Raw genomic sequence first — 25,620 nt, 5'->3', positions numbered from 1 at the left:
TTTTTAAAAAAAGAGAGAAATATGGAAGCAGATTCACCTAAATATTATCAAAGGTCATCTCTGGATAATAAGATTTTCTTTCTGGGGTGCCTGGGCGGCTAAATCAGTTAAGCATCTGATTTTGGCTCAGGTCATGATCTCACAGTTTAAGCCCCAGTCAGGCTCTGAGCTGAGCCTGCTTCGGATTCTGTCTCCCTCTCTCTCTCTGCTCCTCTCCTGCACTCTCTTGCTCTCTCGCTCTCTCTCTCTCTCTCTCTCTCTCAAAAATAAACTTTAAAAAAAAAATAAGGCTTTCTTTCCTGAGTTCCTAAAATGAATCTTAACTATTTTTACAGGGAAATAAAATTAATAATCCTATCTTCATTTTGTTAAAAGCTAAATTAAGTAATTAGGAAAATAAAGACAGCCTCCAGCCCCCATGGACCACCTGCCTCTCTGGCAGCCTAAAAGTTTACCTGCTTTGTTCTGAAGAGACAATGAATACTCAGAAGGAGACAGGAAGGCCCAGATACAGAGGAGGAAGAATGCCCACACATGGTATTAACTAGGAACAACAAAATAGCAGGACCAGTCAACACTCAACAAACAGATTCACCACAGTAGAGGCAGTGTGCTTTTGAGAACACAAATCTGATCATGTCATTTCTGCTTAAAGCCACCAGTTGCCCCCTACTGCTCTTGAGGAAAAAGACCAAAATCCAAGAACCTCTGCCCACCTCTCCAGCCTCTTCTCAGCCATGTTCCTCCTCTACCAACCCCCCAACCACAGGGCCTCTGCACTGGCCATCCACTCCACTTGGATGCTCTCCCACCACCGCCTGACCTTCATCAGGGAAGCCCACACCAATATCCCAGACTAGGTTCTATCCCACTGATGGGCAGTCACAGCACCATGGCCATTTCATCAGAAGATGGAGCCCAGTTATACCACCAACATCTATGGGCCCTACCAGCTGTTGGTTTTACTCACATTATACCCCTAGTGCCTAACACAATAGCTGTTGTGTGGTGGGCACTCCATAAAGAAAGCCTAAGTGAATGATTACAATCCATGGCCAGGTTGGGACACTGCAAAATATGAGCCTAAACAAAAGCAAAGATTAGATTGTGGAAGGTCTATGAGTCCTCTTGGGAATGTGGGCTTGATCCTGCAAGCAATGAGAAGCTACTGGACAGTTTGTTTTGTTCTTTTTTTTTAACTCCTATACTCACTTTATTTTTTTGTTTGTTTTTATTTAAATTCCAGTATAGTTAACACACAGTGTCATTAGTTTCATGTGTACAATACAGTGATTCAACAATTCTATACATTACTCAGTGCTCATCACATCACGATAACCACATGTGATTATGGATGAATGATCCATAATCCATAAGGATTATGGATGAATAATCCTTAATCACATGTACTCTTAATCACCTTTACCTGTTTCACCCATCCCCCCCACCCACCTCCCCTCTGGTAACCATCAGTTTGTTCTCTATAGTTAAGGGTCTGTTTTTGTTTGTTTCTTTTTTTCCTTGTTCATTTGTTTTGTTTCTTAAATTTCACATATGAGTGAAATCACATGGTATTTGTCTTTCTCTGACTGACTTATTTCACTTAGCATTATACTCTCTAGATCCATCCATGTTGTTAAAATGGCAAGAGTCCATTCTTTTTTATGACTAAGTAATATTACATTATATATATGAGATATATATATATATATCCCACATCCTCTTTATCCATTCATCAATCAATGGACACTTGGCCTGCTTCCATAATTTGACTATTATAAATAATGCTGAAATAAACATAGAGGTGTATATATCTTTTTGAATTAGTGTTTTTGTATTCTTTGGGTAAGCACCCAGTAGTGGAAGAATTACTGAATCATATGGTAATTCTATTTTTAATTTTTTGAAGAACCTCTACACTGCACAAGTTTGCATTCCCACCAACAGTGCACAAGGATTTCTTTCTCTCCACATCCTCGCCAACATTTGTTGTTTCCTATGTGTTTGATTTTAGCCATTCTGACAGATGTGAGGTAATATCTCATTGTGGTTTTGATTTGTATTACCCTGATGATTAGTGATGTTGAGCATCTTTTCATGTATTTGTTGGCCAGCTATTTGTCTTCTGTGGAGAAATATCTGTTCATGTCTTCTACCTGTTTTTAATTGGATTATTTGGGGGGTGGGGGATGGTGTTGACTTGTATAGGTTCTTTATATAGCATGAATATTAACCCTTTGTTGTATATGTCATTTGCAAATAACTTCTCCCTTTCAATAGGTTGTCTTTTAGTTTTCTTGATATTTCCTTTGCTGTGCAGAAGCTTTTTATTTTGATGTAGTCCCTACAGTTTATTTTTGCTTTTGTTTCCCTAGCCTCAAGAGACATATCTAGAAAAATTTGTCACAGCTTATCTCAGAAATTATTTCCTGTGCTCTCTTCACATTTAGGTCCTTAATCCATTCTTAGTCTATTTTTGTGTATGGTGTAAGAAAGGGGTCCAATATCATTCTTTTGCATATAGCTGTTCAGTTTTTTATTGAAGAGACTGTCTTTTTCCCATTGCATATTCTTGTCTCCTTTGTGGAAGATTAATTGATCATATAACCATGGGTTTATTTCTGGGTTCTCTATTCTGTTCTATTGATCTATGTGTCTATTTTTGTGCCAGTACCATACTGTTTTGATTACCACAGCTTTGTAGCATATCTTGAAATCTGTGATTGTGATGTTTCCAGTTTTGTTCTTCTTTTTCAGGAGTGTTTTGGATATTCAGGGTCTTTTGTAGTTCCATATAAATTTTAGGATTGTTTGTTCTACTTTTGTGAAAAATGTTATTGGTATTTTGATAGGATTACATTAAATCTGCAGATTGCTTTGGGTAGTATGAACATTTTAATAATATTTGTTCTTTCCATCCATAAGCATGGAATATCTTTCCATTTGTTTGTGTCACCTTCAATTTCTTTCATCAGTGTTTCATAGTTTTCAGAGTATGGGTCTTTCACCTCTTTGGTTAAATTTATTCCTAGGTATTTTATTAATTTAGGGACAATTGTAAATGGGATTGTTTTCTTAATTTCTTGTTCTGCTTCTTCACTATTAATGTATAGAAATGCAATGGATTCCTGCATATGGACTGTGTATCCTGTGACCTTACTGAATTCATTTATCAGGTTTGGGTGGAGTCTTTAGGGTCTTTTACATATAATGTCATGTCACCCGCAAATAGTGAAAGTTTTAGTTCTTCCTTACCAATGTGGATGCCTTTTATATATTTTTTCTTATCTGATTGTTGTGGCTAGGACCTCCAGTACTATGTTAACTAATGGTCATGAGAGTGGACATCCTTATCTTGTTCCTGATCTTATAGGAAAAGCTCTCAGTTTTTCACCATTCAGTATGATGCTAACTATGGGTTTTTCACATATGGCCTTTATAATGTTGAGGTATGACCGACCCCTCTAAACTTACTTTGTTGAGGGCTTTCATCATGAATGGATGTTGTACTTAGCCAAATGCTTTTTCCACACCTACTGAAATGATCCTATGTTTTTAACCTTTCTCTTATTGCTGTGATGTAGCACCTTGATGGATTTGCAAATACTGAACCACCCTTGCATGTCAGAAATAAATCTCAAGTGACCATGGTGAATGATTTTTTTAATGTATTGTTGGATTCAGTTTACAAATATTTTGTTGGGAATTTTTTTTGCATCTATGTACATCAGACATATTGGCCTGTGGGTCTCTCTCTCTCTCTCTCTCTTTTTTTTTTTTTTTTTTTTTGGTAGTGTCTTTATCTCATTTTGGTATGAGGGCAATTATGGCTTCATAGAATAAATTTGGAAGCTCTCTTTCCTCTTCTATTTTTTGAAATAGTTTGAAAAGAATAGGTACTAACTCTTCTTTAAATGTTTGGTAGAATTCACCTGTGAAGCTATCTGGTCCTGGGCTTTTGTTTGTTGGGAATTTTTGATTACTGATCCATTTCATTGATGATAATCAGTCTGTTTAATTTTTTTTATTTCTTTCTGATTCAGCTATGGAGGGTTATGTTTCTAGAAGTTTATCTATTTCTTCTAGGTTGTCCAATTTGTTGGCATATAATTTTTCATAACATTCTCTTATAATCTTTTGTATTTCTGTGGTGTCATTCATTTCTGATTTTGAGTTATCTCTCTCTCTCTCTCTCTCTGTATGAGTCAAGCTAAAGGTTTATCAATTTTGTTTATCTTTTCAAAGAACCAGTTCCTGGTTTCATTGATCTATTCTATTAGTTTTGTCTTAGTTTCTAGTTCATTTATTTCTGCTCTAACTTTATTATTTCCTTCCTTCTGCTGGTTTTGAGTTTTGCTGGTTCTTCTTTTTCTAGCTCCTTTAAGTGTAAGGTTAGATTGCTTATTTGAGGGGTTTTTTTGGTTTGTTTTCTTTTGTTTTTTGCTTCTTGAGGTAGACCTGTATCACTATAAATTTCCCTCTTAGAACAGCTTTTGCTGCATCCCAAAGATTTTTTTACTGTTGTATTTTCATTTTCATTTGTCTCCATGTACTTTTTATTTCCTCTTTGATTTCTTGATCGACACATTCATTGTTTAGTAGCTTGTTATTTAACGTCCACATATTTGTGTTCTTTCCATATTTTTTCTTGTGATTGATTTCTAGTTTCATAGTGTCATCAGAAAAGATGCATGGTATGAATTCAACCTTTTTAAATTTGTTGAGACTTGTTTTGTGGCCTAACATGTAATCTAATCTGGAGAATGTTCCATGTGCACTTGAAAAGACTGTATTCTGCAGTTTCAGGATCAAATGTTCTGAATATATCTGTTAGATCCATTTGGTCCAATGTGTCATTCAAAACCACTGTTTTCTTGTTGGTTTTCTGTTTGGATCACCTATCCATTGATAGATGGAGCTGTAAAGTCTCCTATTATTATTGTATTGCTATCTGTTACTTCCTTGATGTTCGTTAATAGCTGCATTATGTATTTGGGTGCTCCCATAGTTCAGTGCATAAATATCTACAATGGTTACATCTCCTTGTCAGATTGTTCCTTTTATGAATATATAGGGCCCTTCTTAATCTCTTGTTTCAGTTTTTATCTTGAATTCTATTTTGCCTGATATAAATATTGCTACTCTGGCTTTTTTTTCACTTCCATTTGCATGAATAAATGCTTTACTGCCCCTTCACTTTCAATCTGCATGTGCCTTTAGGTCTGAAATGACTCTCTAGTAGGCAGCATATAATTGGGTCTTGTTTTTTTGGGTTTTTTTCTCCATCCCCTCACTCTATGTCCGTTTCTTTTTTTTAATGAACTTTTTTTAATTTAAATTTTAGTTAGTTGATCTCAGCTGGAGCAACTTCTTACTAAACACATTGCCAAAGGCAAGGGAAACAAAAGCAAACATGAACTATTGGGACTTCATCAAGATAAAAAGCTTCTGTACAGCAAAGGAAACAGTCCACAAATCGATGTCTTTTGATTGGACCATTTAGTCCATTTACATTCAAAGTAATTATTGATAGGTATGTTTTTATTGCCATTTTGTTACCTGTTTTATGGTGGATTTTGTAGTTCTCTGTTACTTCCTTCTCTTGCTCTATCTCTCATGGTTTGTGGGCTTTCTTCAGTGATACACTTAGCTTCCTTTCTTTTTTTATTTTTGCCTATTACTGGTTTTTGATTTGCAATTACCATTCAGTTTATTTATAACATCTTATGATTTTAGCAGTCTATATTAAGTTGATGGCCTGCTTAAATTTGAACACATTCTTCATTTTAACGTTCATTTATTAATTTTTGAGAGAGAGAGAGCAGGGGAGGTGCACAGAGAGAGGGAGACAGAGAATCCCAAGCAGGTTCTGACAGCAAAGAGCCTGATATGGGGCTTAAACTCACAAACTGTGAGATCATAGCTTGAGCCAAAATCAAGAGTCAGACACTTAACCAACTGACCTACCCAAGCACCCCTGAACCCATTCTTTTATTTTTAAAAAAAAGTTGATTTACTTATTTTGAGAGAGACAGAGACAACATGAGTAGGGGACAGGCAGAGAGAGAGGGAGAGACAGAGAATCCCAAGCAGGCTCCACACTGCCAGCTCAGAGACCAAAGCAGGATTCAAACCCACAAAGCAGTGAGATCATGACCTGAGCTGAAACCAAGAGCTGGATCCTTAACCAACTGAGCCACCCAGGCATCCCTCTGAACCCATTCTTTCTCTTCTTCTCCCCCTGCCCAGTTTTAGATATATGGTGTCATACTTTATATCCTTGTATTTTGTGAATCCCTGGACTGATATTTATAGATATACTTGATTTTACTGCTTTTGAGCTTTCTACTTTTCTTACTCCTATTTATGGTCTTTATACTCAAAAAGTCCTTTTTAACATTTCTTATAGGGTTAGTTTAGTGGTCATGAGTCACTTTAACTTTTGTTTGTCTAGGAAAGTCTTTATCTCTCATTCTATTCTGAATGATAGCCTTGCTGGATAGAGTATTCTTGGCTGCAGGTTTTTTCTTTCAGTATTTTAAATATATCATGCTGCTCCCTTCTGGTGTGCAGTGTTTTACTGAAAAATCCCCTGATAGCCTTATGAGGTTTCCCTTGTAAGTAACTGTTGTCTTTTCTCTTTCTGCTTTTAAAGTTTTCTGTCACTACTTTTTGTCTTGGTGTGAACCTCCTTGGGTTGATTTTGCTAGGGGCTCTCTGTGCCTCCTGGATCTGGATTTCTGGTTTTTTCCCCAGACTCATGAAGTTTTCAGCTATTATTTATTCAAATATATTTTCTGCCCCCTTTTCTCTTTCTTCTCCTTATAGGATACCCATAATGTGAATCTTATTACACTTGATGGTGTCACTAAGTTCCTTAAGTCTATTTTAAGTTTTTATTATTATTTTTTCTCTCTCCTGTTCAGCTTGATTGTTTTTCCATTACTCTGTCCTCCAGGTCCCTGTTCCATTCTTCTGCTTCCTCTACTCTACTGCTTATTCCATGTAGTGTATTTTTAATTTCAGTTACTGAGTTCTTCATCTCGGGTTCTTTTTTATGTTTTCTATCTCTTTGTCAAGGGTCTCACTGAAGCCCCCTACTCTTCTCAAGTCCAATGAGTATCTTTATGACCATTACTTTAAATTCACTATCAGGCATGTTACTTATCTTCCATTCCATTTAGCTCTCTTGCTGTGATTGTGTCCTGTTCTTTCCTTTGGGACACATTCCTCTGTCTCTTCATTTTGTTTAACTCTCTGTGTCTGTTTCTGTTAGGAAAGTTAGCTACCTCTCCTGCTCTTAAAGTAGTGGCCTTATGAAAAAGAGGTTTTGTAGTGCCTTGCAGTGTAACATCCCCTGTTCACCAGAACCTGGTGCTTCAGGGATGTCTCTTATGTGTATTGTGTGCTCCCTACTGTTGTGGCTGAGTTGCATTTGCTTTTAGTCCAGTTGATTGCAATGGCCTTCTGCCTATTGTGGACAGGGTTTGGTCCCTGTGTTGCTAATGGGCCAGTCTGGGGCTGCCTTGGGCTTGACTTGAGGCAGACCAGGCATCTGTCAGTAGCACTGAACTACAAGACATGTAGTTTTCCATGTAGGCTTTCCATGTTATCTCTTGAGAAGTCTTCATTTTGGGGTGGTGCCTGCAATCAGATCAGATGTCTTCCTCCAGCCCACTGATAAGGCTGAAATTGAGCTGGTGTGTGTGGTTACCTCCTCAGGGCAGGTACCAGGCCCTGTCAGAACTGCTTACACACTGCTAGGCTTGTGGCACCACTTTGGATGGGCTCCAGTCAAGAGCATATTGGAGGGGGAAGGACAGCAGGAGAACACAGGGGCAGGGCACACAGTGTTAGTTAGGTCTGCACAGGTCTATTGTTGGAGGAGACCTGGAGCTGTTTCAGAAAACTCCTGCCACAGGGCTGAAGGGAATCAGTCCTCAGGAGAGCATGGAGGCAAGGTTCACGTGCCAGAAAGGCCCAGAAGGTAGGGAGTTGGAGGAGGTAGATCCACAGAAGCACACAGGGGCACAGCAAGCAGTATTAGCAAGTTAGGTAGTGAGTTTTGGCATCATGCTGGTTCCCACAGGTGTCTAGGTGTCTATGTGTCTATGCTGGAGGGCAAAAAAGCAAAACGGTGCCCACCAGGTGCTTTGTTCCTGGAGGAGTCTCCAAATGATCCCTGTCCCTCCAACACATGCTCTGAGATTAGGAAACAAATCGCCCTCCCATAAACCCCAGGTGCTTTTCAACCTGGGGCTTCTATGATGTATCTCCACAGGACTGTTGTGCTGTCTCTTTAAGGGCAGGGACTCAGTTGTCCATCCCCCTCCCAGCTCTCCAAGGGCCAAGCCCACTGATTTTTAAAGTTCTAGGTTTTAAGCCCAGCTGATTATAGGAATTCACAAAATTTGGCCCTTCTGGTTTTCAAAGTTAAATGTGATGAAGAGATTCATCTTCCCCATGCTAGTTCCCCATGTCTGGGGTGCCTGATGTGAGGGTCTGTTTCCCTCCTCTCTTTGCATCTACAGCACCTCTCCCTCCTATGGACGCTCTCCATGGGTCCATTCACCTCCTAACTGGGTACGCTTTGATGTGGCTTTTCTCTACATTTAGCTGTGGAGAGTCTTCTCTGTCAGTCTTTGGGTCATTTTCTGGGTTATTTACATTGATGTGGGTGTTTTCTAATTGTATCCATGGGACAAGTGAGGTTAGGATCTTCCTACTCTGTCATCCTCCCCAGAAGTCCTGCCATCTTCCCCAGAAGTCTGCTACTGGACAGTTTTAAACTAGAGGGCAGAAAGATCAGTTGTATGTTCCAAAAGAGTATTCTATTTGCTGTATTGAGAAGAGTGTGGAGGGAGGCCAGTTGGGAGGTAGGGAGACCACTTGGAAATGTTGCAATGACTCAGTGAGAGAAGAAGAGGGTATGAACTACTGCAGGGAAGGTGGGGGTGGGGAAAATGAATAGGAAAAAGTTTAGAGAAGAAAATCAACAGGAGTTGATGGCTACTTAGATGAGATGGAGAATGGGGACACAGGAAAAGTGGTTCTCAAATTACTGCTTCAGGTGCCTGAGCTTTCTGAAATGAAGAAACTGGATTTGAATCACTTGTTCTGAAACAAGTCATTCGGACTTCCTGAAGCCCCAGTTTCTCCACCTGCAAAATGGAGCTGCTCATAGTTTTCCTGCAGGGTTACTGGTAAATCAAATGAGTTGATACTTGGGAAAGTATTTCACAAATAGTAAAACCTTGTTTTTATCATCATCAACACAGGGGCAATAACTTGCACAATAACTGTATAATCACCCCCCAAAAAACAGCCTCCTTGAAATCATCACTAAGACTAGGCTGAGAGTCTTACAAAAGTGGCCTAAATTCTACATCTTTTAAACTTTTTTTCACTGTCTTAAATAGTTGGCCTCATGAATGACCCAGATGAGAAAGGAAGAAAAGGCATCTTGGAAGGTTGGGTTTCCCTGGGGCCCAGCAAATGTTGGGGACCTGCTTCAGCACAAAGTCCTGCTGGCTCCCTCTTTAAGAGATGTTGGATTCCCCTTCAATGCTTACTAACTTATCAAAATTTGAAAATGTAAAGTAACTTCCAACTGTTTAAGAAAGATGAGTCCCTAGACACAATGAGCCATACTTTATGACTACAGGGTCAGCATTTAAGTCAGCCAAAATACCTTCAGGTTTGGCATGAACAAGGAAGAAGAAAAGGGAAGGCAAAGTAACTAAGATTTATAAACACTTGGGATGGTATCATTACTGGGCAAACATTTTATAAATGTCATATTTATACACAGATATTATTATTCTTACTTTACAAGGTTCAGAAAGGTAAAGAGAGTAGTCAGACACCTCATAAATAGTGAATGAACATCAGAGCTCATCAATTCAACTTCTGATTTGTCCAAAAGAAGGGATATTCTTCCTACCTTATACACTACAATGAGTCTTTGAGATGATCATCTCCAATAGTCAAAATGTCTGATGAATAAAATATATAATTGAGCAGGTCCAACATAGCATTCCAACCCAAAAAATAACAAAACAGGAAAAAAGCGCTGGACCTGGACTCTGAAGACCGGCACTGAAACCCTCACTCATCAGGAACTGCTCCATTTGCAACCCCACTTATAAAAGCCAGATGAGACCACCTTAAAGGTCCTTTATTAAATGCTAGACAAATGCTGGTAGTTACTAGTGACACAAGTCTAGGATAGCTGATCCTTCTCTTGTTTTCTTCTCGAAGCTCATGGAATCACACCTGAGATACTCTATGCCATCACCAAGAAGAGAGAAAGCATGCTGTCTGAAGAAGCAGAAAGATAAAGCAAATCAATTAATATGACTTCCTCCCAGAGAAACAAACCTCCGCAGGAGCCAGTAAGGATTGATACTCCTAGATGGAATTTTGAGTGGTTTGGACCTTTGTCCAGCAGATACTGTGCTCCCATAAATATAAACCAATTTCCAGTAACTCTGCTTCCAAGCCCCCCTTTCCCAGGGCTCCTTGGGGAAGGCCTGGTTCTCAGGCCAAGCTCCCACCACACTGCAGAGCCTGCCTGCCAAACAGCACAGGAAGTGCCAACCAGCTCTCCCCAGAGTAGCTGGCACCAATTACCCAGACCCTGCTGGAAGAACTCGGCTGGGGTAAGGCAGGCACTCCAGATACCGGCCTGGATGGAAATCCTATACTAAAACAAAGACAGCCTTGCAGCCCTGCCAGCACTCAACATAAGTGGCTGGTAGGGGTCTGTGGGAGGCAGCCAGGGGGCAGGCTGGTGAGCCCCATCCAGGGAAGCAGCTGTGGGCCTGGGAGACTTGCCCACTCCCTGATTGCAGGGCCTCTCCATCATCACAACCAACAGCTACCAATTATTGGGCACCTAGAGTGAGCTAGTTTCTTACATTCCTCATCCTATTGAACTCTCCCAACACAACAAAGAGAAATTGTTATCCCATGTACAAATAAGGAACATGAGGTTCAAACAGATTCTTTTCCACAGTCACAGGGACAGGACAGGCTGGCACTGGGCCTAGTGCCCACATCTCCTGCATTGCTTTCCTTTCCACCTACCATCCTGGCCTGGGAGAGCTAACCACCTAAAAAGGGCCTGGACATTAGGGACTCACTTTGCAAAGCCATCATAAGTGACACATTAAATCCTAAAGATGATAAACTAGTTGAAAAGATGGGAACATTTGTAGGTCCTCCATGGATTCATCGCAAATAACTGTACAGCATCAGGACACCAATGCCCAAGGACACAAAAGTGAATGTCTTTTGCAGGAAATGCCAATTTTGAACAACAGAAAGTGGAAGACTAAGGTCATAATTACAGCTTTTCAAAGAACAGTATATATAAGTATTTGATCAAGCAGGACTCAGAGTTGCTTATTACTATTATCTTCATGATAACAATGTTATTTTAGAAATATGTCACCATTATGGATATATTATGGATATATATATATATATGGATATATATAATAATAACACAAAAATACTATTATAACAAACATTCACACAGAACTTAACTATGTACCACATGCTGTTCAGAGTGCTTGATATACATTAACTCTTTTAATCCTCCAACAACCCAAGAGACAGGTAATATGATGATCTCCATTTAACAGATGAGCCCATTGAGATACAGAAAGGATAAGTAACTTGTCCAAGATCACACAGCTAATAAACTGTGAAGTCAAAATTCAAACCAAGGTAGTCAAGTTCCAGAATCTATGTTCTTAACCTCTATATACACTGCCTCTCAAATTCAGCAAGCATTTATTAGGCAGAACCCATGCGAGGTGCCCCCATAAAAATTATCTATTACACATTTATTGTTCATAACGAGCAAATCTAGGAACATGAATTGAAACCATCAAGACTTCCTATACCACCAGAATGGACCCAACCCTGCTGACAAACACCTGGAAATCTCCACCCATGTCCCACTAGGATTTGATCTCATAAAGGAGAAATGGCTGGAAGGTCCAGTCAGCTACACAGCCACTTGCCTTTGGTTCCTTCCTTGAGTCTAGCTCAGTGATTATCAAACTCACTATGAGTGAGAATTATCATATACAATTATATACACACAATCTAGGCTACTTACTCCAAGAATAGTTTCAACTCTTCACTAGTCCTACATCCAATTTACCTCTGCTTTGCTCTGAACTCTGCAAGGCATCCTTCACCAGAAATCCCAGCGCATCTCATTTAGCCATTCCCCTGTGCCTTCCCACTCTGCGAAAGCTATGGTGGCCTTTAGGACTCAAAGCTCACCTCCTTCCCAAGAGGCAGGAACTACAGAGATATCCTTAACCAACCAGTTCATTTGCAAATGGAGAAACTGTGATGTCTATGTTAAGTGACTTGATGAGCATTAAAGAGCAAGTTAGTAAGAAATGAACCCCAACCCTCAATTCTGAGTCCACTATGTGTTTTCCAACATACTGTGCATTTCTCCCCCTGCCCACCATGGTTCCCCTGCCTTTCCACAGTGCCTAGTTCAGTGCTATAGTCAGCAAATGTTTATTAACTTCCAATGATTGTGGTGCTATAGACTAAATGTTTGTCTCCCCAAAATTCATACGTTGAGCCCTAATCCCCAATGTGATGATATTAGGAGGTGGGGCCTTTGGGAGGTAACTAGGCCATGAGGATGGAGCCCTCATAAATAGGATTAGCACCGTTTTAAAAGAGACCCTAGAGAGGTCCCTCAATATTTCTGTCACACGAGGAAACAGTGAGAAAATGGCCATCTATGAAGCAGGAAGCAGGCCCTCACCAGACACCAAATCTGCTAGTGCCTTCCCAGCCTTCAGAACCGTGAAAAATAAGTTCCTCTTGTTTAAGCCACCTGGTCTGTGGTATTCTGTTACAGCACCCCGAATGGACTGAGGCAATGCCTAGGAACTCCACTTGCATTTTATCTCATTTAACTTCCCAACTCAGCAAGGTAGATACTACTTATTATGTCCACTTATAGCTTAGCCATGTGATGTCACCTCTCCAAAATTACAACAAAAGGAAGATGGGGTTCGGAAAATGAACCCCAAGTGTCTCACTCCAGAGCTTGTTATATTCTAAACTCTACTGAGTCCAATTTAACCATGCTGATCCCCTTTTTCTCCCTATGTCCCAGGACAGACTCGTAAGCCTGGCTCAGAAGGTCATTCCTGTAATTCTGGAACTACTCCAACTTCTCCATAGCCCCACGTGGATTCTGCCAGGTCAGTGGAGGTTGGGTAGACATTCCAGGTACACTGTGTGGCCCAGGGAGGGACATCAGTCCATGGATGGCAGAAGAGTGCCCAGTGCACACTTTGTTCTTGTTCCTATCTGGTGTCAGGGGCCTGCACAGTTGTACAGGGCTTCCTGGGGGCCACCACCCCACACCGGCACAGGCCAACAGTGATCCACCTCTGAGCCTGCTCCAGAGCATACCCACAAACCCTCAGGATCACGCCACCAACCCTCACCCACTGCCAGCCAGAGCCAGCTCTAGTCACGGCATGATTTCAGGTGAAGGGAAGGCACTCCGAGCAAAAGAGGCACAGTGTGACAGCCAGGTGCTATGCGTGGCACTTCACTCCTCAGGCTGTGGCTTACCCACAAAGAAGGTGGTATTACCCCCTTTGTCCTGAGAAGGAAATCAAAGCTCAGAGAGGCTAGCTGACTTGCCTGGCCAGCACAATAAGCCCTTGCGTGACTCCAAAGCCCAGGGTTTCTTACCACAAATGCAATCTCTCTGCTGACACATATCCCTAAAACTGTGCTCCAGTAGCTGGCTGACAATCAGAACCTCACTGGGAGAGCCTCATTCCTCAAGCTAAAGATACAGCCTCCCTTTGTTGAAGTGCAAGTGCTGTGAAGAGGGGGCACAAGTTTTAACCAGTATGAAGTCTTCCCTAATAATAAGAAGCATTTTAACGGCATTTTAGAGTTAAAGCAATTTTTTCATGCATAACTTCACCTGATCCTCACCACAGCTGCATAAATAAGACTCATACTCCCCATTTCACATATGAGGAAACTGAGGCTCAGAAAGTGATTTTCCCAAAATGCAGAATGGGGTCGGGGAGATGGGTACCGGAGCAGAGATAGCAAGCCCTGGGTGGCATGACCCCCTCGTTCCACACACTGCTTCACCTCACTCTTTCCAGTCTTCTCAGAGATAGGAGGAGGAGGGGATTAGGTCCGTGGGTACTGGGAGGTGGCTGCAGAATATTTTGCCTTGGGTCCTTATTCAGTTCTTTGCTCCCTAACATCACTCCCAACCAAGTAGGCAATGTCCAAAGGTCTTGCCTCCACCCAGACAGACAAGCAGGCTGACAGAAGGCAGACAGGACACTTAGCCAAGAGAGCACTGAGACCAGACTGGACTGAGAAAGTTCTGAGCCATATGCACCAAGGGAGACCAGGGGCTTCTATACCTGGGCTGGAGAGTGGACCCCACCCCCGGTGCCTGCAGCCAAGTCATCCTGGCCTAGTTTACCACTGAGCCCTGCTCTGTGACAGGAGCATCCACCAGCAGACCTCCTCTACTTAGCTTGGGTTCCCAGCTCCTGCAATCCAAGGGTGTGGCAGGGAACGCTCACTCCCAGCCCCCTGGGCCCCTTGTGTTTCCTCCTCTGGGACAACCCCGCAGAGAGAAACATAGGGTGAAGGAGATAGTGGCAGTTGCTACAGGAAACGCATCCCTCTGTTAGCAACACCACTTCTGTACAGGCCTAGAATTTTCCACACTACCACTTTCATTTTTGAAGGAAGCAGCTTCTTTGCCATGCACCGCACCATTTCACATCCTCCCAGTCCATGGCTTCACCCATTTCCTTCTGACACCCTAGAGGTCATCACTGAGGGGAGAAAGGAAGTGAGAGCCCTCCTGGAGCCCCATTTTCTCATCTGTAGAATGAGTAGTGAGGAGTACCAAAAGAGATCAAGTGAGGCCCACTCAGGTGGTTTGAAAAAAAAAAGGTGTTTTTCTTTTTTGCAAACATATTTCATTTTGGGGGTAAGGTTGTGTATTTATATTTCAGGCAGCCTTGTGGAGAAAGTAAAAATCTGTGAATGCACTTAATACAAACCCAAATAGGTATCCAAGCCCCAGAAGACAAGGAAAGTTCTGGAAAACAAGAATACTGCAACTCCCTCCAAATCCATTTGTTCCATATTCAAATGCTAGTTCACAAAGTACCTGACCAGAGTCCAATAACACTTGAACTTCAACATATGGCCTTCAGTTAATACTAATCATTCAATACTAAAATTCAATGGTTTCCTAGGGATGGAACACGCAAATCACAAATGCTGGATGACAGTCAGTGCTTTCTGATCAACGGCACATGTTCACCTTCATCGTCTTATTTCCAAGACCTCTTGACCACATACCTGACTTCATGACCTGAGAAAATTATGTAAAGAGGACACAAAATCATTTGCCTTGGGATATGGAGAATGATCAGACTGATGAGGCAGCCCTGGTGGGAAGCAGACTAACGGACCTTGTTTCTTCAAACCTGATACTCCTCCCAGGAGCAGTCCAGTCTCACCTGTGACAATGCTCCAAAGCTTTGTGGTTCTGCCCCAGCCTGTGCTGGCCCAACAGACCTGGCAAACTCCCTGGCCTGTCTTCATCAGGATGATGGATGGGTTCTCAGGCTCAGGCAGAAATAAAGTACACAGTGAGAGGCAGCATGGTGTGAGGCAAACCGTGGGCTGACAGGTCAGAGCAGATGTGGTTTGAACCCCACTCTACTATTTCCTGGCTTGTGACTTTCAGCAAATCATTCCCTTTCAGAGTCTTAGGAGTTTCTTCTCCTAAAGTCGGGGTCATAACAGATAACTTTCAGAATTGGAAAGGTGATCAAATGAGCTGAGTAAAGCACCTAGTTCAGAGCCTGGTCCAAACCGCACAGCTACACATGACATGTGGCGGCACTTGTTCTCAGTCAGCCTTGACCATCAATATCCCAAAGTCCCTGAAGCCAGGGCATAGGCTCCTTTAGGAGCCTCAGGCTTCCATGGAAGAGGGAACCCTCACAGTTTTTCTCCATAGGGATGTTACTGGTGTTTAGGAAAATTCCTCATTGTGCAGGACTGTACCTTACTTACTCTGCAGAAAATTTAATTCCTCTGGGCTTTGCTCACTGTCTTAGAACCTGTCCACAGCCCTCTACCATGCAACTACCAAAAGTGCACCATGTATGTCCAAACAGCCTCTGGGGTGTATCACCCCTGTGGAAAAGCATTGCTGAAGCCTTCTCCCTGCCAATCTGAACCAGAAGTGGATGTCTCTCCTTAGTTCAGAAATGTCCATTCAACAGAGAGTTTTTTCAGGAGCCTCCAAACAAACTTTATTCTTGACCTTGACGCAGGGTGGGTCACATATCCCCTCCTGCAGAACTCCCAAGACCTCCATGACCTCATCCGCTTCCCCTATTAAGAATGTCTTCGGGTGCCTGGGTGGGTCAGTCAGTTAAGCGTCTGACTCTTGATTTCAGCTCAGGTCATGATCTCAAGGCCATGAGTATGAGCGTCGGGCTCCATAGTGAGCATGGAGCCTGCTTGGGATTCTCTCAATCTCCCTCTCTCTCTGCCCCACCCCTGCTCACACATGCTTTCTCGCTTTCTCTCTCTCTCTCTCTCTCTCTCTCTCTCTCTCTCTCTCTCCCTCTCTCTCTCTCTCTCTCTCAAAAATAAATATTAAAAAAAAATCTCTTGAATCACCAGTACCATAACATGAATTCCTTTAGTAAAGTCCTTTGACCTAGAAATTTTGCATTTGTTAATCTAGACTACAACAGGAGGTAGTTCCTATTGACAATGTCAGTCACTTGAGAAAAGGAGCAATCTAGGAGGGACCAGGATCTCATGAGGATTCTTCTCTCACATGGTAAGAGAGAGACTGTCTACCTACTCTGCCCTGCAGAAACCATGTAAGTAGCTGGTGTAGGGGCTAAGGGCATGTTGCCCCAAAATGTGTTACTTTGGCATGCAGATTATTTTGAGCTGAAAACAATCAAGGCTCAAAGACTTAGAAACTTTGACCTTCCCCCTAACTGCCTAAAAGTTAGAGGATCTGCTCCAGGAAGAGAGCCATCAACAGAGATAACTACAGTATTGATAAGAACTAGGGGTGGTAGACAGAGAGGAGCCTAACGAAGTCTGTTTGTTAAAATTGCTCTCTATGCCTCATTGATTCTGAATGGCCCAGCAAACATTTGTTTACTAAACATTTACTTTTTTTCATCTTCCTGTCAATTGCTTTCCTTCCCTTTGAAGGAAAGGAGCCCTATGTCCTTCTCCTTAGTTCAGGATGGCATATATACCTCGTTTTGTCTGTCTGTCTTTGGAATCTCATGTCTGTGTGGATTCCCAGTATGTACATAATTAAGTTTAATTTTCTTCTCCTCATCTGTCTCATGTCAGTTTGATTTAGTTCAATTAGAAGAGCCTTCAAAGATAGAGAAAATTTTTTCTCCCTAACATTGGTAACAATGGGTGAGGACTGCAAGATGTCTCTATGTTTCAAAGTAAGTCTTAACCGCCACATACTGATGTTGTAGGAATATGAGTCCTCCTACTTGGAAGAAATATTGTTAATATACATGACAGTCAGCACTTGCAAACTACATATATATAGAGAGGGAGAGAGACAGAAAGACAGCAAGAGAGAGGTGCCCTTGAATATATGGGTGTTAGGGACACCAATGCCTCACACAACTGAAAATCCACATATAACTTAGATTCCCTAAAAACTTAACTACTAATAGCCTGCTGTTGACTGGAAGCTATATTGATAATATAAATGTTGATTAACACATATTTTGTATGTTATATGTGCAATATACTAGATTCTTACAATAAAGTAAGCTAGAGAAAAGAAATGTTATTAGGAAAATCATAAAAAAAGGAAAAATGCATTTAACAGTATTGTACTGTATTTACTGGAAAAAATCTGCATATAAGTGGACCAATGCAGTTCAAACCTGCATTGTTCAAGGTCACCTGGATATGTATATAGCTGTATATATAAACACACACAGGACATATATGTTCATGTGCATATATAATATATATTACCGATATATATTAATTATATAATTATGTGATTAATATCAAGTAATTGTAAGTTACATAATTAACATACTGTGTTACAATTATATATTATTTATAATTAATATATTAGTTTATGTATATTAATATTATCATGTATAATAATATTATGTAATTAATAATAATATAATTAATATATTAGTTATATGTATAATTAACATGTATTATATACTGTACCTTAAGAGTAACTGCAAATTAAAATAAATAATAAAATCACCCAGAGAAAAAACATATAGGCCAAGGACATAAAAAGACAATTTTACAAAAGAAGTAAAATAACACGTGGAATTGAGATACTTCTGTCCACTTCTCAAACCAACAACTTTTTTTAATATTACAGTGTCTGGATTCATGGGAGAATACGAGCAGCTTGACCAACTGCTGGTGGGAACATAAGCTGGTATTTCCAGAGGTGAGTTGAACAATCAGTGTGTTTTAAAATCTTTAGAAATATACATAGAATTGGACCAAGCAGCTACACTTCTAGAAATGTATCTTCACAAGTATTTATGGATGTCCTCAGGGGCTCCTGGGTGGCTCAGTCCGTTAAGCATCCAACTCTTGGTTTCAGCTCAGATCATGATCTCATGACTTTGTAGCCTGAGCCTCACATGGGCTCTGCACTGACAGTGTAGAGACTGCTTGGGATTCTCTCTCTCTCCCCATCCCTGCCCCTCCCTCGCTCATGCTGTCTCTGTCTCTCTCAAAATAATAAACTTTAAAAATTATATTTAAAAAATTTTAAGTCTTTATGGATATTCTCAAAGATTGTCTTTCTTCATTATTGTGGCAAAAATTAAAAGACACTAAACAGCCAACAATTACAAGTGATTCTCTTCCTTTTTGATTATCTGTATTTTCTAAAATGTCTATATTGGCCTAAAATGCCTAAAATGTCTCTTAAGGTACTAACTAGTTTCCACTTAGTACATATATGTCACATATATGGACATATGACATCACCTCAAGAATACAAATTCCTTGAATACCAGATTCTAAGTCTGATTTATCTTCATACACTACCCTGTGATATTAGCTTAGGGCCTTGAATAATTACAACAATTGTCATTTATTGAATGTGCACCATATGGCAGGCATTGTGTTAAATTGTCTCTTTTAATGTAGTAAAATTCAATAAGCAGTTGTTGAAGGAAGGAGGGAAGAAGGACAGATGGAAAGGAATGACTGAATAAATGTCCAGAGATCTGAAATAAGCTAGCAGCTCTCTCACCAGCTCACTTTTGAGGTCCCTCCTAACTAGCAGACCATAGTGCCAAATCATTTCTTCCTGTGAGGACAGGAGTTAGGTGGGGCAGGACGACACTATAAACCTGGGTTTTAGAAGCCACACTTTTTAGAAGATCTCACAGAGAACTACCAGGTAAAACTTTAAAAATCACTTTTAGACATATTCTTACCAGATGCAAGAAAACTAATATTAACATGACAATGGCCTTTTAATGAATCGCTTTTGACCTCGGCAACATTTAATTCATTTCTACAAAAACTCCCAAACAGCCACCATCACCATCAGAGGGTGAAAGATACATCAATTAGACATAGTTTCGTAGGTCCAAAATAAGTGATTCAGGGCAGGGTGTGAGCTCTCACAAAGACTAGGAGGCTAAGGGAGTGCAGAGGGAGAACTTCGTTCTGATGGGGAAGGAGAGCACAGGAGGTGGCAAGTGAGAGGCAGGAGAGACAAGATTTCTCAATGCAGAGTTAGGGAAACAGCATTCCTGCCTGAGGAAATAGCCAGAGCAAAGGCTCAGAGGGCTGGGGCATGGGCAAGGGCAAACAATAAGCATGTAGGAGATACAGATTTGAAGTGACAGTTGGACAGTAAAGGAGAGCCTTGGGAAGCAGGCTAAGGAATTGAGACTTAATTCTGGAAGCAACGTGTTCAGTCCATGCACAAAAGTGGTCTAAAGATGTATTCCTCTCCACTGGTTTCTTGCCCCAGGCAACTTCCTGCTCCTGGGGCAAGCCGGTACAGCCCAACAAAAAGCAAATTAACACATCCCTCATATTCAAAGGTTTGGGGGTTAAGTTCAGATTTAAAGCCACAGTGACCTGAGCATACACAGAAATAGAGCACCTTGGCACCTGGCTTTGCCCTGTTGTTTTCCAAACTCTGACGTTCCAGAAAGGTAAGCCTCCCTGGCTTTGCCCACCTCCTGGGAAGATTAAGAGGCAATCTCTGACCAATTGTTTCAAAACAGTGCACAGCACAGAACTAGTAGTGAGAGCATCAAGAATTGATCTCTTCAAATTCAGCTTCCAAAGGGTTAGCCCTGTGGTCTTGCTACCTCTAATAATCCCTCTGGTACCCCACTTGGTAAAAGGTTTGAGGAGGAAAGGAAACAGGAGGTCCGGAGGACGGGGGACAGATTTTTTTCAAACATTTCAGTAACATGATACATTTCTCCCTGTCTGCATTCCGTGCCGGTCGGTCTCTAGGTTTCTTGGATTGACTCTCTCTCTCTCTCTCTCTCTCTCTCTCTCTCTCTCTCTCTCCCTCTCTCAATTTCTCCCTACTTCCCTCACCTGCCTTTCTCTCTGTGTCCCTTTCTCCTTGTTTCGACTTTTGTAAAAACTATCGTTCAATCTGCCTCTGACTCTATCTCTGTGTCTTTCTCTCTCAACTTCGGCATCTCGTTTCTGTCACTATCTCCACCACTCTGTCATTCTCTCTGTTAGTCTCTGTCTTGGCATCTCTGTCTCTGTGTTTCTGACCTGATGTCTAGGTGTTTCCAATGAATGTCTCTGTGTATCTCTCTCAGTTCTCCCATGTCTCTTTCTGACTTCCCTCTCCCAGCATTTCCAGCTCCACCTCTCCATCTCTTTGCCTCCATCCCCGTCTCTATCCCTCCTCTCCAGTTTGCGTTACTAAAATCTCAGCGAGGAAACAGCAGTTCAGAAAGGTGTAACCCTGAAAGCCGCTTTCAGCGGGCTGCCCGGTCAGAGCGGCGGGAGGGGCGCCGCGGGGACAGCCCCGCGTCGGGCCACTGTCACCGCTCCCCCCCCCTCCCCCGGGCTCCCCTCGCGGGCGCCCTGCGGCCCAGCCCCGACCCCTGACCGCCTTCCACCCCCGGTTAGAAAGGACCCTCCCCGCCACCGGCCAGGGTGTCTGCCCGAGCCAGGGGTCGGACGGAGGACAGAAAGTTCTCACCGATGGTGAAGCTGTAGCCATCGATGCTGAAAGTGGCGCTCCGGCATTTTTTGAAGCCCTCTTTCCTGTTGCTGGCGTCCGTCATGGCTCGGCCAGCGGCGTCCCGGGGTTCCCCGCGGCGGAGCGCGCAGCCCCGCGCTCGGCCCCGTCCTCTCCCCCAGCCGCGCGGCGCGCTCTCCCGCAGCCCCGCCGCCCGCCCGCCGCGAGCCCGGTGCGCCCCGTGCGCCGGCTGCGGGTTCGGGGGGCCGCCAGGCAGCCGAGGCGCTAGGCGCGCGGCGCGGTCAGTGCACGGCGCCACTGCCCCATCCCCGGTGCCAAGTTCCAGGTAGGACGCGAGGAGCGCTGCGACAGGGAGGCGACTCGCGCCCGCCCGGGCGTGTATACCCGTGTATACCGGGGCTCAGGGGGATGCCGAAATCCCTATCCCTTCCACCCTACTCTCCTCGAGCGCTGAAGCCAGCGCGCACGCCTGGTTTCTATCTCAACTTCGCCTTCCCCCCTCTGGGGGCTGGTGGGGTTTGGGGACTCAAGGGAATGGCTAAGATCTGGCGTCGTGCTTCTTCTAGATGTTTTCTCTGGCAGGCAGGAGAGCTCCCAAAAAGCACATCAACAGATGGAAGCAAACATGTAAGCCGGTCAGATGCTGCCAAAGTTTACTCCAAACAAGGAAGTCGGGGGAAATCGCCACGCCCACTTCCTCCCAGCAGCTGTCCCCTCTACTAGCCTGGATCCCTGAGGTTACCTCTCAACAGTCCCTCGCCAGAGATAATTATCAAAGCAACCCACGCGTGTGATTTCACACAGAGGTTGGAAGGTGTGCAACTCCCAACCACGTTCTAGCCCATTCCTAACGGCTGGTCCCAGCTCTCTCCAACATGGTTTTGCCAAACGTTAGACTCCTGGAGTTTGGGGAGGCAAGAGAGATCTTACCAATCGGACAGCCAACCCTCTTGTTATAGATGAGGAAACTCAGGCCGACAGAGGCTTAAATAAGAGATAGATGGAAAGCAGCAGCGTTTAGACATAGTAATTTCACTTTACGACACCAACTCAATCATTGGTTCTTCCATTACCTAAAATGACTGGTGGGCAAAATTTACACGGGGAGATATCATTCCCTCCGACCAGCTAGCAGTTGCTGAGGATTTACAGTTGCATTGTTCTGTGTCAGGGACTCCGGAGGATGTGAATAGACCAAAGCTGAGCCCCTTGGTGGAGTCTACCCAGTGCCACATGTGGAATGACAGTGCTATGCTCAGGCTATTAGTGGGCTGCCATTAACTTAACCTCATTTGAAACAATTAATATACACTTGTCAGAGAGTCAATCAAGTTTATTTAGAGAATCAATCAGGTATATTCCTAATTGGTTCCAGTTGAGTCTAGGGGGTTTAAGGAGAGTGACAGGTCTTCAGAACCTAATTAAAATTAGAGACCCTCTCCAAAAAAAGGCACATACACACATGTACAGTATTCTACATACAACTCAGAGGACCTGTAACACCCTCAAGCTCCCTAGGATGCAGGTTAATGGATGTCTCAGAATTGAGTCTCTTTCAAATCACCATATATTTTTAGAGACATGGGTATTTCTTTTTTTTATGTCAGATGTAGTTGGAACTTCAGTTATAAATTCCCTCAGGAAAGACCTAGAATCACACTCACATTGATAGCATGCTTAGGTCAATAGCAAGATTAATTGATCCACAAGGCAATAGGTGACAAGGGCCTCATGTCACACAGAATGGTATGTCTCAGCTTGGAAGCCTGGGGATGCTTCAGACCCTGAGGTACTCCTTGAGACTGAAAATGGTTACAACGGGAAAGCGTAAAAAGGGCTCTGTCGACAGACGTGGGTCTGAAATCTGGTTCCACAACTTACCAGCTATGTGACCTTGAGCAAGATGCTAGAATTCCCTGAGTCTTGCTTTCCTCATCTTACAATGAGGGTCAAGTAAGACAAAATGGAGGAAACCTAGGCATACAGTGGGCATTCACTGATTGCAATCACCAGGTGGTTCCCAATTTTCATTATGTAGACACTGGAAAATTCTTCTCCATGACAACAATATATTTTAGTTATTGTTATCGCCACTAATTCTATACATAATGAAAATTTTAGGGGCACCTGGTGGCTCAATCAGCTAAGCCTCTGACTCTTGATTTCAGCTCAGGTCATGATCTCACAGTTTGTGAGATCGAGACCCATGTCAGGCTCTAGCGCAGAGCCTGCTTGGGATTCTCTCTCTCCCTCTGTCTCTCTGCCCCTCCCCTACTCGTATATGCTCTCTCTCCCTCTCAAAATAAATAAACATTTTTTAAAAAGAAAATGTTATATGTAAAATTTTTATGTATATATTTTTAAATATAGTAACAAACAAAAGTTTCCAATAATTCCCATTCCCCTGTATGTCTCCCACTTTCCTAAACCTTTAGCAGACACACATACCTTCTTTTGTGTCACAGTAAATCCTGGAATGAGGAGCCTGAAAGCCCTGAGTGATAGTCTCCTATAGTAAATTATCAAGAAACAAATATCCTGATGCAATGGAAATTTTTCCTTGAGCGAGTGAAATTAAAACTTGGTACTTAATCACTCTTAGCAGAAAAGCTTTCTGAAATACAATCTATAAAAATAATAACAATGTGATCATTTATCTGTCCCCTAAAGACTGGTAAAAATAACTTGGCTGAACAATTAGAACTGTTTTTAAACTGCCTCTCCCCAGAATCATTACCTCTCTCCCTGGTTTTAGAGTTTGCACACCTACAGAACCACTAACTGCATTGCTTCAAGTGCAGAGTCTTAAAGCAGCCTTCTCAGTGTGGAGCTCTCACACCAAACCAAGTGAGGCTGAATGCTAACATTACATAAGCCAAGAAGGAATGAGCTCGAGACTAAGATCAAAAGAAGCATTGCTTTTGCTTGCTCTTTCGGAAATGCCCAGTCAAGAATGCCAGTGAAGTAAGAAAACTAAAGCAAAACGGCTAAGCAGATCTTGGTGTCAGAGCAAGGGTCAACAAACCAATGCCTGCAGGCCACAACCAGCCTGTCACCTGTTTTTGTAGTTTTCACACCTAGAATGGCTTTCACTTTTTAAGTGATTGAAAAAAATTCAAAAGAAGACCATGTCTTATGACATGTTAAAAATATACGGAATTCAAATTTCAGTATCTACAAATATTGGAACATAGACACACTCACTTATGTATGTATCGTCTATGGCTACTTTTAAATCAGAAGGCAGAGTTGAGCTCTTATGCCCAAGACCGTATGACCTGCAAAACCAAAAATATTTACTATCTGATCTTTACAGAAAATATTTGCTCCTCGATTATAGTAAATACCTTACACCTGTCTGGACTTGGATAGCTTTTAGTTTTATTATATTTTAAAATAAGTTTGGAAAGGAATCATTCTTCTTTTCACTGTTAGAGTAGTTTCTAACAAGGAATATACAGCAACAAATGTTTGATAAAGGAAGGAAGAAACAATATACATATTAATAGTTTGATCCAGTCATTAGCCAATATTAATTAAGGATCAGGGGCGCCTGGGTGGCTCAGTCGGCTAAGTGTCCAACTTTGGCTCAGGTCATGATCTCACAGTCTGTGAGTTCGAGCCCCGCATCAGGCTCTGTGCTGACAGCTCGGAGCCTGGAGCCTGCTTCAGATTCTGTGTCTCCCTCTCTCTCTGCCCCTCCCTTACTCATGCTCTCACGCGCGCGCTCTCTCTCTCTCTGTCTCAAAAATAAACACGTAAATTTTTTTTAAAAAAAAGATTAATTTCTTCCAAGAGTTAATACATGACCCTACTTCATTCTAAGAAAGTAGAGTAGGAACTGAACTCAGTACCTAAATCAGTTCATAGCTCATGGATGAAATAATGCCCTTCAAAATATAACAACTACATATGAAAAAGTAAAAATCTGGCAAGATACTCCCCTGACTCAGATGCTACTGCCATATCCTTTGATATTCCCTGTGAAGGGGGTGATACCCATTTCTATATAAGAGAAAGAGTGTCAATGGCATGTATCTATTTCTCACTGGTTTTTAAACTTCTAGAAAAAGATGAGACACTATATGTAGTATATGTTATCAAAAAGTCAGCTTTCTAAGAAAATAACTTTTTATTTGACGTACCAAAGAAAAATAGCTCTTCAGCATTTCATTAATGCATTTCAACCATTCTCAGGTAGGAAGCTGTCTACCATTTTGGAATCCCCCCAATAGCCAATGATCTAAGAATTGTAAACCCAAGTTGCCCCAATGAGAGCTTTGTTCATACCCCTCATGGACACCCTCTGG

The 25,620-nt window shown here is 42.2% G+C and overlaps 1 protein-coding gene across 7 annotated transcripts in view; it reads right to left on the bottom strand.

Moving 5' to 3' along the window:
- PDE1C (phosphodiesterase 1C) overlaps window positions 1-21,939 on the bottom strand; it is a 504,797-nt gene extending 482,858 nt beyond the window's left edge. For 4 of the 7 annotated variants that reach the window (XR_008296744.1, XM_027075220.2, XM_027075221.2 and 1 more), the window contains exon 1: window positions 21,311-21,939. Coding sequence is in view for 6 of the 7 variants with exons in the window: in XM_027075220.2 (XP_026931021.1) it covers window positions 21,311-21,395 (85 nt within the window). In the remaining variant the exon portion in view is untranslated. The remainder of the gene's footprint in view (window positions 1-21,310) is intronic. The other 3 variants (XM_027075222.2, XM_027075223.2, XM_027075226.2) reach the window with 1 other exon arrangement.
- Between the last annotated feature and the right edge of the window lie 3,681 nt (window positions 21,940-25,620).

Source organism: Acinonyx jubatus, chromosome A2 (genome assembly GCF_027475565.1).
Source record: "Acinonyx jubatus isolate Ajub_Pintada_27869175 chromosome A2, VMU_Ajub_asm_v1.0, whole genome shotgun sequence".
In the NCBI taxonomy this organism is placed as follows: Eukaryota; Metazoa; Chordata; class Mammalia; order Carnivora; family Felidae; genus Acinonyx; species Acinonyx jubatus.
This window is presented reverse-complemented; position numbering and strand designations above follow the sequence as displayed.